Raw genomic sequence first — 15,435 nt, 5'->3', positions numbered from 1 at the left:
ATTTTTAAAATATCTATTAGACAAGTTCCTTAAAAATTATCCATCATTCTTTAATCAAATAAAATAAGAAAATGGATTAACAGGTTTTATATGCTCATCTAAATATTTTCGGAAGGTGGGATAAGTTACAAAATATGTTTAATTTTATATACAGCAATTCATTAGGTATAACAAACTGTTCCCGAAATTAATAAATTATTGTGCTCAAATGTGGGCAAATTCACCTTCAAATGAACGGGATTTATCTTTTCTCAAAAGAGTCAAAACGTATTGTCGAAACACCATGAAACAAGAGAGAATGTCAAACTTGTCTCAAATGTCAATAGAAAAAAACTTTTAAAACCTCTCCGAAACAATAATAAATTTTACAATGACGTTATAACCCATTTTGCTACTTCGAAACAACATAGACTAGAGTTAATTTATAAACAGGTTTAGGTTCTAAATTTATAGGAAAAAACAAAAAAAAAAAAATAAAAACAAACAAAAACCAAAAATCTTTTATGAAATTGAAGTCTTTTAATGATGGCATACCTATCTGAGGAGACAAAACCTTGCCGACCCTGTCCCTAAAGCCACGAGCCGCCACTGGTAGCGCGTTCGATTTCCACCAAACAACAAAAACATTACTTCTTAATTGAAACTTTAAATAATAAATCTACTTATTTTCGCAACAAACCAGAAACTTTTTAACTGTCCATGTGGCATTTATCAAATTGTTAATTTCTCATAGCCTACTTTAGGATTGTTTATTAAACTAAGCCGAAAATTAGGATATATTAATGAAAAATATGGCTAGTTTTTAAAGTACCTAACTTTTTATTATCCAACATAAGCGAATGAATCAAAAAACAAAATTTTAGGAATACCTGAGGCTATAGTTGGGTTCTAATTTCAGTATTTTATAAATGCTAGAATATTCCACAGGGTGTTGCAAACTTTGAGAAAAAAACACAGTTTAATTGGTACGCCCGGTATACAATGACAATTTACCTGTCTAGCATCAATATTACAGCGATATAGATAAAGAATAAGGCTATAACATATTGAAAAAATAACTTGAATCGGACAACATGTTTAGGAAATTCGAGACATCAAAAATGAACCATTTTTAAGGTGGTGCGTTAATTTCTTGGAGAAGTGTAGTTTATAAGTTTTTCAATTTGTTTATCTCGGAGTCGCTATAGAGGTGTTTTATAAATCTCATTCGATTCGTTGAGGTTTCATTTTTAAGGTATAATATTACAAAAACTATATTTTATTAAATTTGTCATTAAAAACAGTTTGAAAGTAGACTGACTTTCTATCTCATAAACATTTATGCTAACTTTGACATTTTTTATGTCGCACACTTGTAAGTAGATTTAATCAAAAGCTGGTGAAAAACACACTTTTCAAAAAAACATAACCTATGATCAATAGGAAACAAGATGGCATGTTTTTCTTTCTTGGTCCTATAAGTCATATAGGAACAAAGTTATTAACATTTATAAATTACTTTAAAAAATAATAACGGTTTTTTATTAAACGCTTTTATTTAGTTCAATCGTTTGCGTCAAATCTTTAGACGTTAATTTGACTGCCTTTTCTCCAATGCAAATGAATGAAATTTTGCAGACATATGCATTCGCGGGAACAATACACGAATAGTCGATCAAAAAATTTTTTGTGTTTATGAATAGTTTAAATAAAAACAAAGGATTTTAATGGAAAATGCTTAAATTCTTTTGTTTTCTACAATGTAGAAACTTGAAACTTTTACAGATTGTAGCTAATTATATAAACTATACATAATTTCACTTTTTACGTTAATTGTTTACGTTATGCTTCATACATAAACAAAGTTTCAAATTTATCCAGTTTCTGTCCGATTTCTATCCAGTTTTCAGCGAAAAAAAGTTATGGCACCGCAGAGAGACGAATTCTGCCCAGAGAGACGAATGCTGCCATTAGTATTGTCGTGGGCTTCGACTGTCTATAAAACGCAAGGTTTGACTGTTGACTACGATGTTGTGAACTTGGGCCCGAAAGTGTTTGCGTAAGGACGGGCTTTAAAGCCTGTATTAAGCCTACAAAGCTTACGTTGCATTGAGCCGAGTGCGATCATTAAGGTACGTATCCATACAAGGGTGAACCCCGCTCGGTGTGATGTAGCTGCTCAAATGGATACGGCATGCGCTCCTCTACATAAACCGCAAACCGGTTGAATTGAAGAGGGTAAGCGCCGAGCGGCAATCACCGACGTATCCACTATGTGGAGCTACTACACCGAGCGAGGTTTACCCTTGTATGGATACGTACCTTTAGACGGCTTGCGCATCGAAGAACTGCAGTGCGAGAAATTAACAGGGTCTACACCGTGCAATAGGAAAGTATTAGAAGAGATGGAAAGACTGCGAAAACTTTAATAGGTGTAAATAATGATTTTGATTTAAGAAATGTATGAAGAAATTACAGAAAATGTACAATGTATGCATCAAAAGTTGAAATAAATGCAAAAACTGTATCTGTCATATACTTACATCCTTTTTTTAAACATGACCATGACGATATATTTTAATATTTGAAAAGTGTAAGACTAAAAAGTAAAAAATAAAAAAATATGAAAAAAAAAATTTAAGAAACGCTTTTCTTTAGTTATGAGTGACTAAAATTTAACATATAAAAAAATCAACTAAAAAGCAAAAAATAAAAAAATCAAACTCGAAGGATTATTCGAAAAAAACGTTCGTTAAAAAAATGAAAAAATCCAACACATTCGTTAAAGAAAAGCGTGGGGCGCGTCTTCATAGAATAAACGGTTTGAGGATAGCGCCCCACACTTTTCTTTAACGAATGTGTTAGATTTTTTCATTTTTTTAACGAACGTTTTTTTCGAATAATCCTTCGAATTTGATTTTTTTTATTTTTTGCTTTTTAGTTGATTTTTTTTATGTATTTTAATTTGGAAATTCTCAATATCAAAAACTTTTTATGATCTACAAGATTTATTTGAACTATTTTTCTCTGATAAGTACAAGGTACAAGAAACGTTTTATAGGCAACGGCCAGTTTTTGAAACAAAAGACAATCGCGTTTTGACCAAATCTGGGGAATAGAACGAATAAGATGCTGTTTAAAAACCCAATTAATCAATTTTGACTGTTGCAGTCGTAGACGTGTAGGTAGATCCGAACCCTGGTTTCACACGCTAAGAATTTGAACGTGCGATGGTTGGAAACGCACGTTGACATTCCAATAGGGACTGGAGCAATCCTATGGTACCTTTCCATTACACGGCGGTTAGAACGTTCGGTGTAATGTGAAAGTTACCATGGGATTGCTTGAGCCACCATTGGCATGTCATCGTACGTTCTAGCGATCGCACGTTCAAATTCTTAGTGTGTGAAAGAAGCGTTATTGTGATGGTAAATCACTTTCTCCTTTGCCAAATGAAGCCGCCTCCCTTTGATTTTGTTTCTTTGAACACCATAGTAATCACGATATTGTGCTTTTTACTTTTCTAACTGTTTAACCAAGATATTGATTATATTCAATGATCCAATGATGATCTCAAACACAAAGTTTTCTGCTAAAAAACTGTTTTTGCCATCCTCAGTGATGGCAATTTTTGCTTATCCTTTATTTGGACTCTCAAAGTAAAGCCCAATTCTTGAATTTTGACCATCGCAATCGTAGACTTCTAGGTAGGTCCGTTATTGTGATGGAAAATCACTTTCTCGTTTGTCAAATTAAGCCGTGTCCCTTTGATTTTGTTGTTTTGAATGGCATAATACTCACCAAATATTTTTTATTTTTCTAACTATTTAACCAAGATAACTGATTATGTTCAATGATCCAATGAAGATCTCAAAACACATAAACCTTTCTGCTGCTAATCGTTTTTGCAATCTTTAGCGATGGACAACTTTTACTTCTCCTTTGTTTGGATTGATTTTTGATTTTGGGAGCCGCGTTTGCAAACCGTTCGTACTGCAGCCAATTGGTCTATTGTAGATTTTTTATTTAGTCATGATATCCTTTCTAGAATTTTGGAAACCAGTACCATCTTGTACGTATGTAGGAGATGGGTACCATATGTTTTTGGAATATCTTGGTAATCTTCAGAAAGTCAATAAGTGACTGTTTCATGTTCTCGGCTACAGATTCCGCAGCTTTAGTCTCCATGAACAGACCCATTTAATAAATATGTGCCTTGACTGGCGCATATGTAGTAAGGAAATCTGTTGGAGTTTAGCTTGTTTTCCGCAGCACTTCAGACCTATTAGAGGGCTGAATTAAATATATATATATATATATATATATATATATATATATATATATATATATATATATGGATCCGCTTAAGTCCAAAGCCCTCATGCTAATGTCCCTGCATAGATTGAGTAAATCTCTGTCTATAAGACATCGGCATATTCTCTTATTGGAATATAAATGTTTACATTTCCACCACTGATCTGAATTCCTGTACCCGATACTTCTGAAGTTGTAGACCTGTCGGTGTATTAGGTGTAAGTCCTGGTTGTGTGTTTTTCTCCGCGCCATCCATCTAGTGGTCAGATGTGCGCCTGGAAAGGTACTTTAGATCTGTATTTTGGTATTCCTAATTTCATTTATTATGTTGCTATGTCCTGATCTAACCATTACGTTCCTCAGTTCTTCTAGTCTATAATATCCCATTCTCCTCTCCTATATCGATGTGTAGAAGAGTGAGGACCAGTAGAGCTTTCATGTGTCCCTCAGAGCACCTCATCTATTATTACCTTAACGAACTTTACTTCACTCACCACTTTAAATTCCTCCTTCTGGTACATTTCATGATTTTGGACTTTTGGGGGCTTATGTTACGTTTGAAGTTCATTCTGTGCCTACGGTCAGAGCATGTTGCATTGCATCTCTGACTGTGCCATTAAATTTGTCGTAGGTTAAGATGACCAGGTCATCGCATAGCCCAGGACATGATAGTCTGTCGCTAGTTTTGAAATCAGTAAAAATCGAACCAGGTATTACCGACCGTTTTGAAAATCCTTTTCTGTTTTGCCTCGTTTGCAAAAAAAATCAATACAAAAATACAAGCAGGATCTTTAGCTGTGTTTTCTATACAGACAAAAACTTAATGAAGAACTGGTTATTGAATCGTGAACCTGAGTTAAGGATCTACAAAAGAGTTTGTATGTAAGCGAAACGTGAACTCTCAATTCGTTGTTCTGTTGTCGCTGAGGAAAGAAATATGTAATACGTGTAACCATTAGAGACTAAACATTTCCAACAATATATGAAAAGCAATTTGTATTGATAAATAACTTAAATTAACCTTTTAATTGGCATTGGTATATTTTCTGATTATATTCTCACCATCACAACCTTAATATCTATGTACTCACATTTCATACAAAATGCAAAATTAAAAAAAAACAATAATAAAACAGGCAACAATATCATTAGATTTTTCCAATGCTTAATGTAACATTTGCTAATAATCATGACTTTTTACCTGATCCTTGATCTCTAGCTCTAGCCTCTATAGTCCAAGTGCCTTGATCACAACTTGAAAAGATTACTTTGGCACAATCACTAAGGTATGTATAATCTAAAGTGGGTTCTACATTGTCGTTCGTTAGTTGTGATCCCACATCAACTATCACTCTTTTCTCAACATACTCTGATCCTACAGCTGCTGTAAATGTTATTAAGTCTTGATAAATTCCGTATCTTATGGACAAAATGAGAGTAACGATTGCTGTTGCTTGTGGACTAATAATTGTTCTGTAAAGAATAAGGTAACACATTAATATACTCGTTATTCATTTGCACAACTTTATATGGTGCGTCTAACAGCTCGTCCACATGAGGTCGGTTTGCGTCGACGTCGCGGTTTACCTAAAAAACCCAACCGCCGCGGTACAAATTGCCAAGGAACAAATGGAATCGTACACATGCAACCGCTCCGTCGTCAAACCGCGGCAGTTGTAAGTAAAAGGCCTCGTACATATAAGGGCGGTCTGCCAACGTTGACGTCGCGGTTTACCTGAAAAACCCAACCCGCGGTTCAAGTTAACATAGAAACAAATGTAACCGCCAGTTTACCAGCGTTTAAACTGGTAAATCGCGGCGTCGACGTTGGCAAACCGCTCATATATGAACAAGCCTCTACTAGGGGAGGAATGGGACCGCCACTCAACCGCTCTCATGTGTACGATACAAACGTCGGCTAAGGCCTCGTACATATAAGGGCGGTTTGCCAACGTTGACGTCGCGGTTTACCTGGAAAACCTAACCGCCGCGGTTCAAGTTAACATAGAAACAAATGCAACCGCTCAACATCGTACATATGCAACCGCCAGTTTACCAGCGTTTAAACTGGTAAATCGCGGCGTCGACGTTGGCAAACCGCTCTTATATTGACAAGCCCTAACCGCGGCGTCAACCGCCTGCATATGTACAATAGGGTGGATCGGTGTTATATGGAGAAAAATAAAATAAGTATTTTCACACACGCGGGGAGAATCGATGCTCCTGTGGGAAAGGATTCAAAAAGTTAATTGTCATTTTTTTTATATTTTCACACTGACATCTGCCCCAACGTGATTTTAATTTTGAAATTTGAAAAAAAATTTTTTTCATTTTTATAAACTGGAGTGAGGTATTAATCCGCTTCTAGGATATGAATCGAAAACTTCATTAACACTTCTTGCTATTTCCATCAGAATAACTGCCCCAGCGCTACTGAAATCGATGTTGCTCGATGTATTTCATCATTTCTAGTGGTGTTGTTTTATTAATCCAACTTTAGATAATGGCAAAACTTGTAATGAACGTTCTGCTTGAAGAAGAGGATGACGAGTTGCTATTGCTCTATTATGATAGCTTAAACAGGAAACCTGTAAACCCAATATTTAAAAGTAGAAATGACGAAGGATTCTACCGCATTTTGATTGACAGACATTTGAAATAAGATGAAGAGAAGTTCCGCAAGTTATAAAAGAGGATGCTGTGCTACCAAATTAATCAACACTTCGTCGTCCATTTCATTGAACGCTGACGACAATACTGAACAGGTCGACACACGATCGCACACGACGCACGACTGTACATTAGATGTAGACCGAGCGCGTTTGTCTCGTAGTACTCGGAAGCGGTGCTATGGAGTCTAATGTATTATGTATTGTCGCCACAGACACACAGCGACCGATTGCATGCGTCTGTCGCATGAGTCGCTACCCACGGAACTCTACCTTAAAAGTCAACAATCAACAGCTCCAGAGGTCGACTGGACATGTCCCAGCAGTCCGTGTATGGCTGCCTTTAAATTTTCTGTTGGAAAACAATTTATATTTTTGAGTAGCTTCTTCTATGAGAAGATACACAATTTGTATCGTGTAATTATCAGATATTCATATTTTTCTTTTATTGTGTTTGATCTTCAATACTTTTGCATTAAGTACCGACATACAGTTGAGTCCCTGAATCTTTACCCGTGCGTGATCATTTAAAGTTTAAAGCATACGAAATAAGTCGATGATAAGTCGAAAATTGAAATTTACTAAACGCAACAGCAAGTGACAGTAAGTGACTTGCTGTTGCGTTTAGTAATTTTTAATTTCCGATTTATCATCGACTTATTTCGTATGCTTTAAATGATGACGTACGGGTAAAGATTGAGGGACTCGACTGTATTGTTCTTAGTTCATTGAAAATATCCTCATTTTCCTTTAAATTGTTTCTATCAATTCTGTCAGATTAAATTAAGTTAAAGTCTAACAGCAATTGAATAAATCAAAATTCTCTCTTAATTAAGACCATATTCTAATAAGGAACTCTTTATTTAAATTCAATAGCGTACCTCACTGGAGTCTAGCTTTTCTATATACATACGTGTTACAAAAATGAGTTTTCCATTGTTTCCAATCAAAATTTAATGTATATTTTATAACTATTGAACTAGATTAGTCAACACATGATCCGTCTAAAAATAATCTCAGAATCTCAATTTTTTCATATTTAATTGGATTTCTAATCTTGTGCAATCGCGTTCACATATTTCCATCTATTGTAAGGCGTTCATATTTTACCTGTGAATTTTTCTATTCTAGTATTTTTGTTCAATATTTAAAATTTAACTGTTAAAAACTAGGTAATTAGTTATAGCCAAAATATCTCTCAAATGAGAGGCACCCTTGTTGTAGTGGTGGACTCTTCTTTTCTTCTTCATGTACCATGTCCTTTCAGAACGTTGGTTACCGTCATAACTATCTTAATTTGATTCACTGCCACCCTAAATAGCGTGTTTGTATCAATACCATACCGATCTCGCAAGTTCTTCAACCATAAAATCCTTCTTCGTCCTGGACTGCGTTTGCCTGCTATTTTCCTTTGCCTAATATTTTGTAACAACCCATATTTGGGACCTCTCATTTTTTTATTTATTTAAAAAGCTCAACAGGCCTTGGAGACCTAGGGCTAAAAATACAATTGATATAATACAATAGTACAATAATATAATATAATACCATGTATTAAAACACTTGTATCAAGTGGGGTGGCTTCTTGTCCAATCATGTTCCTTGCCTACTAAATCGACTTACAATTCTCTTCTATTCATCCCTGTTTGTAACTCTTTCTTTCCAACAAATAACTCCTTCATTCCTGAGATCTTCCTGTACAATATCAAACCATCTTTTTCTGGGCCTTCCTTTCCTCCTTTACGTGATTGGGCCCCATTTTAGGATGATCTTTGGCATCCTCTTCCTTTCCATTCTCATCACGTATCTCATTAATCTCACTCTCTATGCTTTTATAAAGCGACTGATGCTTGGTTCGTTATACAGTTCTTCTAATTCCCTGTTTGTTCGTGTTTTTCCCTCCATATATAGCTCTGAGCATTTTCCTTTCCCATCTTTCCAATTTCTCCATAATTGCTTTTTTCATTGTCCATACTTCGCGACCATACGTCACTGTGGGTCTTATTACCGTTTTATATATCCTTAGCTTTGTTTTTCTCGATACATATTTGGATTTTATCAGTGATCTTAGGCTTCCCATCTTTTTATTTCCCTTTGCTAATCTGCCATTCTGTTCCCATTCTTCCTGACCGTTCTCCTCTATAATAACCCCCAGATACGTAAAATGGACCACTCGCTCGAAATTATATTCCCTTGCTTCGTTAGATATGAAAGTTAACTGTCCCTCTTCGTTTTGCTCTGTATTTCCGAGCATGATGTATTTTGACTTTTCCTGGTTTATTTCTAAATCAAAATATCTTGCCTCCTTTTCTAATCTTTTCATAATGTTTTTTAAATATTTTCTTGTTTTCGCTAGAACAGTAAACTAAGACCTCTGTTCACTTCAGATTTGCTCCGATGAGAAACCTCTCCATACTACATGATTTCGTGTGCCATCTAAAGTCATTCTTACTAACCTAATCAGTTTTGCGGGTATACCCAAAGAGAGTAGTGCTTCATACATTTTAATCCTTCCTATCCTATCGTAGGCTTGTTTAAAATCTAGGAACAACGCATGAAGGGATATTTTATATTCATAGCAGGTAGTCTTGATTTCTTTTAGTGTGAAAATCTGATCACTGATCTATTAACTCTAAAACCTACCTGATATTTACCTAGTTTATCTTCATCAAAACTGTTTAGTCTCTCTCTTAGCATCCTGGCTAATATCTTGTAACAAGTATCTAACAGAGCAACACCTCTCTAGTTTTCACATGCCAATCTATCTCCTTTTTTGTATATGGGGCATAATAGAGCTTTGGTCCAATCTTTGGGTAGATTTTCATCTTCCCATATCCTCTTGATAAGGCTATACATCCTTTTTTGTAGTTCTTCTCCATTCTTTATCATTTCCGCCGCTATGTCGTTTTCTCCTGGTCTTTTGTTATTTTTTAGCCCATTTATTATACTTTTAATTTCTCCTTCACTAGGCAATTCTATTATTATGCCATCATCCTCTATAAGGAAATTTTCATTCTTATCTGTATTTTCCCCATTCAGTAGTTCATTAAAATGTCTCTACCATATACCCATCACTAATTCTTTTTCACTCGTGGTTTCACCAATTCTTCCCTGGTTTCATTTGTCGTTTTTGTAGAATAATTTTATCATTTGCTCTAGTTATCGCCTCTCCTGTAGTTTGCCACATTTGCTCTATTCCTAGTCTCTCTTCGTCTTCCTGGGTTACTAGCCCTTTATTTATTTCATTGATATACTTTCTTTTTATTTCCACTTCGCTTAGTTTTTGTATATCATATCGAATCATTTCTCTTTGAACTTCTTTTTCCCATTTCTTTATCTTTTTACACCATTCTGCATATAGCTCTAACCAGAAAGTGGTCCTAATCCATTTCGGCCCCTCTCATACTTCTTATATTTTTTATAAACCTCATGTGGTTTCTTTCCACCAATACGTGATCAATCTGGTTAACCGTCCTTCCATCAGGAGACATCCAGGTTCCCTTATGTATTTCTTTTCGTTCTAACTGGTTGCTCCTCACTACCATATTTTTTCCATCGCAAAACTGATTAGTCTTTGGCCATTACCATTTGTTACTTCATGCTTGCTATTTATTCCAGCTACTGTGTTATACATACCTTCTTTTCCCACTTTTTCATTGCAATCGCCGATTACTATTTTTATATTATGTTTTGGTATATGCTCATATTGATCCATTAGTTTTTCGTAGAATAGGTCTTTTTTCATCATCCTTTTGCTCAGATGGGGCGTGTATGTTAATTATACTTATATTCCTTTTTCTCTCTTTATTCGTAGTACGCACATTCTGTCTGAGATAGGTCTGAAGGACATAACTTTCATTTTTTCCAACTGCGAAACCTCTTTCCAGCATCCTATCATTCCCACCACTCTTTAAGAGGGTTATGCCTTCAACTTCTGTTATTTTATTTCCCATTTGTTTAGTTTCTTGCAAAGCCAAAACGTCTATGTTGTACTTCTTTATCTCATTCGATAGCTCTTTAAAGGCTCCTTCATAAAAGGACCCTCTATATTCCAGTCGCTAGTGTCATCTCTTTTGTCCATTTTTTTCTTTTTAAAGTCCTCTATCGGTTCTCTTGTTTCCTCTTTTGTATTATTTTTCATATTTATACTTTCCAAGCCATTATAACCAGTAATCATTACCTTGTTCCTGGCTTGGGTCGTTTCGTTTATATCATCCCTATCAGCCCTTATCAGTTTTTTGCTTTTTCTAATTTTTCATTTTCTGTTCCACTTCCATATTCCCCTTCTATTGATATCTTACTAAAGCCCGTTTGTACTTGTTTTCCAGTTTTTCTTTCTTCGGTTGCTCTTTGTCTTATTATGCTCTGCATTTTCCTTTTCTTTTTACTCAAATCGTGGTTTGTATAACCTCGTAAGTCTTTTAAACTTTATATATATATATATATATATATATATATATATATATATATATATATATATATATATATATATATATATATATATCACATAGTAATCAAAATAACTACAAATGTAAATAAATATTGAAATGTAAATCATTTTTATCACGGTAGATAGTATGATATAAACCATAGTCAATGTTTGTAAATATGTCTCTAGAGCAAAATAAGTTCGGCCAATGGATTAGCGCGCGCGCGCGCGCCCTATTCTGCATTATTTTTTCTTTTTCGGAAACATCTTCTATCTCTATCAGACATATATTTCCATTTTAATTTCTTTAGGATCTTTAAAGTCCATTTTTAATCCATTACCTACAATGTTTTTATCTCGTTTTTCTTTTTCTAACCACTCAATTGTTTTCTGTATTTCTCTTAATTCTGTCTTCATTTGTTCATTTTCTTTAGCTATTTTCTTATAATTCTGTAGTTGATTTTTATTACATTCTTTAAGTTTTTTTACCTCATCCTTGAGATTATGTTGCTCTTTCCTTTGTTCTGCCATATATTGCCTCATCTCTTTTATTTCATTTTTTACATCCATCCTCATAACCTCCATTAATTCTAACAATTTATCTAATTTTGCATCCTTATCTTTTTCTGTTTCCTCCGGTAACCTTATCGTTCTTTTACTATTTCGGAACCCTTCTTTTTCCTTTTCGTTTTCATCTTCACTTCTTCGCCTTTTATTCCACTCATCATTGCTATCACTAGCCATAATTCCAAATACACGCCGCAAAAGTCACCAATCCCGGGTCCATCCCTCAGAGGATTAATGTCTATCGGCGGTATTCGAATTTACTCAGTGAATTAAAATTCTAATTTCCACACTAGCATTTCTCCGGTAGTTATCGTTTTATTTTTAAAACCGGCAACGCCGCATAAAAATTTAAACTGGCTTTCGCGTTATACAGGTCCAGCGAGCTTTAAACGAATCATAGCAAATACATGTATTTCGACTCTAGGCGGTTGGCCAGCAAAAGGTTTTTAAATAATTATTATATTATAAAAGTCCAATACTTCAGTCGACTGCTGGATTCTGAACTAAGCTACGCAAATGCTTCCTGAACTAAGCGCGCGTCACATTTACCATTTCAGTCTGTTTTAAATCAGCCGAACGAGTCTAGAGGTGGGCTAATGCGATACAGTGATGTTTTATTCATTGTGATTTTTGTCTGTAATTGTGATTTAACAGAGCAACGAAATATTCGTATGTTAAACTCCTAATAAAAAGTGTTACCACTATGGACCATCGTAAAATTCTACACGTGTTATAATTTTGTTTAGGTCACTATTATAAAATTGGGTTTGCTATTTGAACGCATACCATGCCACCAGTGCCAACCAAAAATAGAAAAATTTAGTAGTTTATGCAATATTTGTAAAATAAAGCTGTCTTATAAAACTTGGAGAACGTAGAAAACAAAATTTTAATACAATATTGTTTCCTATAATGCACAAAATGTTAAAGGTGGTATACAAAATGATATAAAAATGAAACATTTTGGATGCTTTGCACACATAAGCTTCATTGTGAACGATGGCTTAAAGGATGAGGAAATCAGCCACAATTTAACTTAAAAAATGATTTTATTGACGTTTCGACTTCCACCTCGGATGTCGTTATGAAAAATGATATGAGGAAATCATTAAAAATTTAACCAAAATAAAAAATACCATAAGCCACTTTAAAAAGAGTTCTACAAGCAACTGTTAAACTTTTAGATTTTCAAAAAAATCCAGGAAATGGGAATCCTCTCAAATTACTGCAAGATGTTTCCACACGTTGTAATTCGACATTTTATATGTTGGAAAGATTTATTCAGCTAGAAGAAATTGTTAAGGCTATTATAAGCATAACAAATATGTACATAAACAATAATTCAACAATGTATGAGTGGAATTTTATTAAACAGATATCCCAAATAATAATATCCTGTCGATTTCAACTTTTCTTGGCACAATAAGGTTTCGACTAATTCCTTTTAAGGATCCAACAAATGCGGAAATAGCAAAGAAAATAGAATCGCTCTTATTGCAGAAAAACTTGGAATTGAACAAAAAGATAAAGGAACTGCGACTCAAATTTTATTAGAACTTGAGAAAACATCTGCAGATCCGGATGACATATGAGATCGCAGGATCAACCACGAGGCACTACGACAAGCAGAGCAATAATAGAAATGCAAAGATTTAGGGAATGCGATCGGTTGCCGCGAAATGAAGCTCCGTTAAAATGGTGGAGAGAAAATAAATATATTTTTCCTTATCATGCACAAGTAGCTCAAGAACGCCTTAGTGTCATTGGAACGTCAGTGTCTTGCGAACGGTTATTTTCCAAGGCTGGTCTAATTATTTCTGATTGAACAATGTGGTAGGAAAATATGGAGAAGAGAGAATTAACGACAATGGGATAAGATTGATTAATCTATGCGAGGAGTATTAACTTAAAATATACAACACATTCTTTGAACATGAAGATATCCATAAATTTACCTGGTACCAACATACACGTGGACTTAAGTCAATCATTGACTATCTAATCTCGAGACAAAATGCAAAATTTAGCGTCCAGGATGTTAGAGCTTTCAGAGGGGACTGCTTAGTAATCGGTAAAATGTATGTTCCATTTGTACCGAAACAAAATAACTTAGAAGAAAAAGAACATAAAATGAATTCATATGATCCAGAAATAGAAAAATATAATATTAACAGCTTACAACATGAAAGTACACAATATCTGTACCGTAACAGACTTGAACAAACACTAAATCAAGAACAAAGAACAACCGAAGAAGAATATAATCACATAAAAACATGCATAAAACAAGCAGCACAAGAAGCACTAGGAAACTTAGAAAACGGAAAGAAACCAGAATGGTGGGATAAAGATATGGAGAAGAAAATAGAGAAGAAAAAACAACTTCACCTACAACGTCTACAAAATCAGGAAAACATTGAGATTCAACAACAATACAGGGACCTAAATAGAGAAGTAAAAAGAGAAGTGGTTAAAAGAAAAAACGCAACCTGGATAAAAAAATGTGAATACATATATCAACAATTAGGAGGAACTAGGAGTTCAGAAGCATGGAAGGTGATAAAAAATGTCAGAACATCACATACAGGCGGGCCCACAATTAAGAGTATATCTTATACCGAGTGGGAACAACATTTTAAGAAATTATTAGTAGAAAAACGACCACAATACATAACAAGAATATAAGAAAAAGAGAATAATATACAGAGAGAACACGAAATAGAACTAGATAAAAGCAAAGTTGAAGAAGCTATTAAAACTATGAAATCCCGGAGCTGGAGGAATTAATCCTGAATTAATAAAATATGGACTACCCAAACTATGGGATATGCTTAAAAAACTTTTCGAAAGATGTCTGAATGGAGAAAAAGTACCAGATGAATGGCTAACATCACATATTACTCCCATACATAAGAAGGGGCCTAAAAATAACCCCAAAAACTATAGGGGAATCGCAGTCATCAGCACGATTGGAAGATTATACTTCAGGATATTCAGAAATGAAGTAGAGCAAGAAATTCAAGGAAAACAAGCTGAAGAACAAGCTGGCTTTCGTGCGGGACGTTCAACGGTAGACAATCTCTTCACTTTAAAAATAGCACTAGAAAAAGAATACAGAGAAATCAGGAAACCCACTTCGCTCTTATCGTGTTCCCATAATAGAACTATGGAAGTCAAGAAAGGCATCGGTATCGAAGGAAAACTCATAAAAGCAACTAAAATGTTATACGAGACCACTAACACCAGAATCAAAAACGGCAAAAATTTCACTGGAGCATTTAATACTTCAAAAGGCCTCCGACAAGGATGTTGTCTATCTCTCACTCTCCTTAAAATATATCTCCGTAAAATACTCCAATCCTTAGAAAGGTAGACAAAAGCAGTAAAACCGATGGGACTGAAAGTGGGAAACGACTCCCTATTTACATTATACCTTGCGGACGACCAAGTTGTTATAGCCCAAGATCAAGATGACCT

At 34.7% G+C, this 15,435-nt stretch overlaps 2 protein-coding genes across 2 annotated transcripts in view; one reads left to right on the top strand and one right to left on the bottom strand.

The window, feature by feature from the left end:
* The window catches only part of LOC114325118 (phospholipase DDHD2), a 323,630-nt gene that overhangs the window by 84,975 nt on the left and 223,220 nt on the right, over positions 1-15,435 (top strand). The window lies entirely within an intron of this gene.
* The window catches only part of LOC114325689 (uncharacterized), a 103,654-nt gene that overhangs the window by 18,902 nt on the left and 69,317 nt on the right, over positions 1-15,435 (bottom strand). The window contains exon 8 of the mRNA XM_028273824.2: positions 5,495-5,766. Coding sequence (XP_028129625.1) covers positions 5,495-5,766 — 272 coding nt within the window. The remainder of the gene's footprint in view (positions 1-5,494; positions 5,767-15,435) is intronic.

The sequence above is a fragment of the Diabrotica virgifera genome, chromosome 10 (genome assembly GCF_917563875.1).
Source record: "Diabrotica virgifera virgifera chromosome 10, PGI_DIABVI_V3a".
Taxonomy (NCBI): Eukaryota; Metazoa; Arthropoda; class Insecta; order Coleoptera; family Chrysomelidae; genus Diabrotica; species Diabrotica virgifera.
Note: the sequence above shows the minus strand (reverse complement) of the source record. Positions and strands in the feature narration are given on the sequence as shown.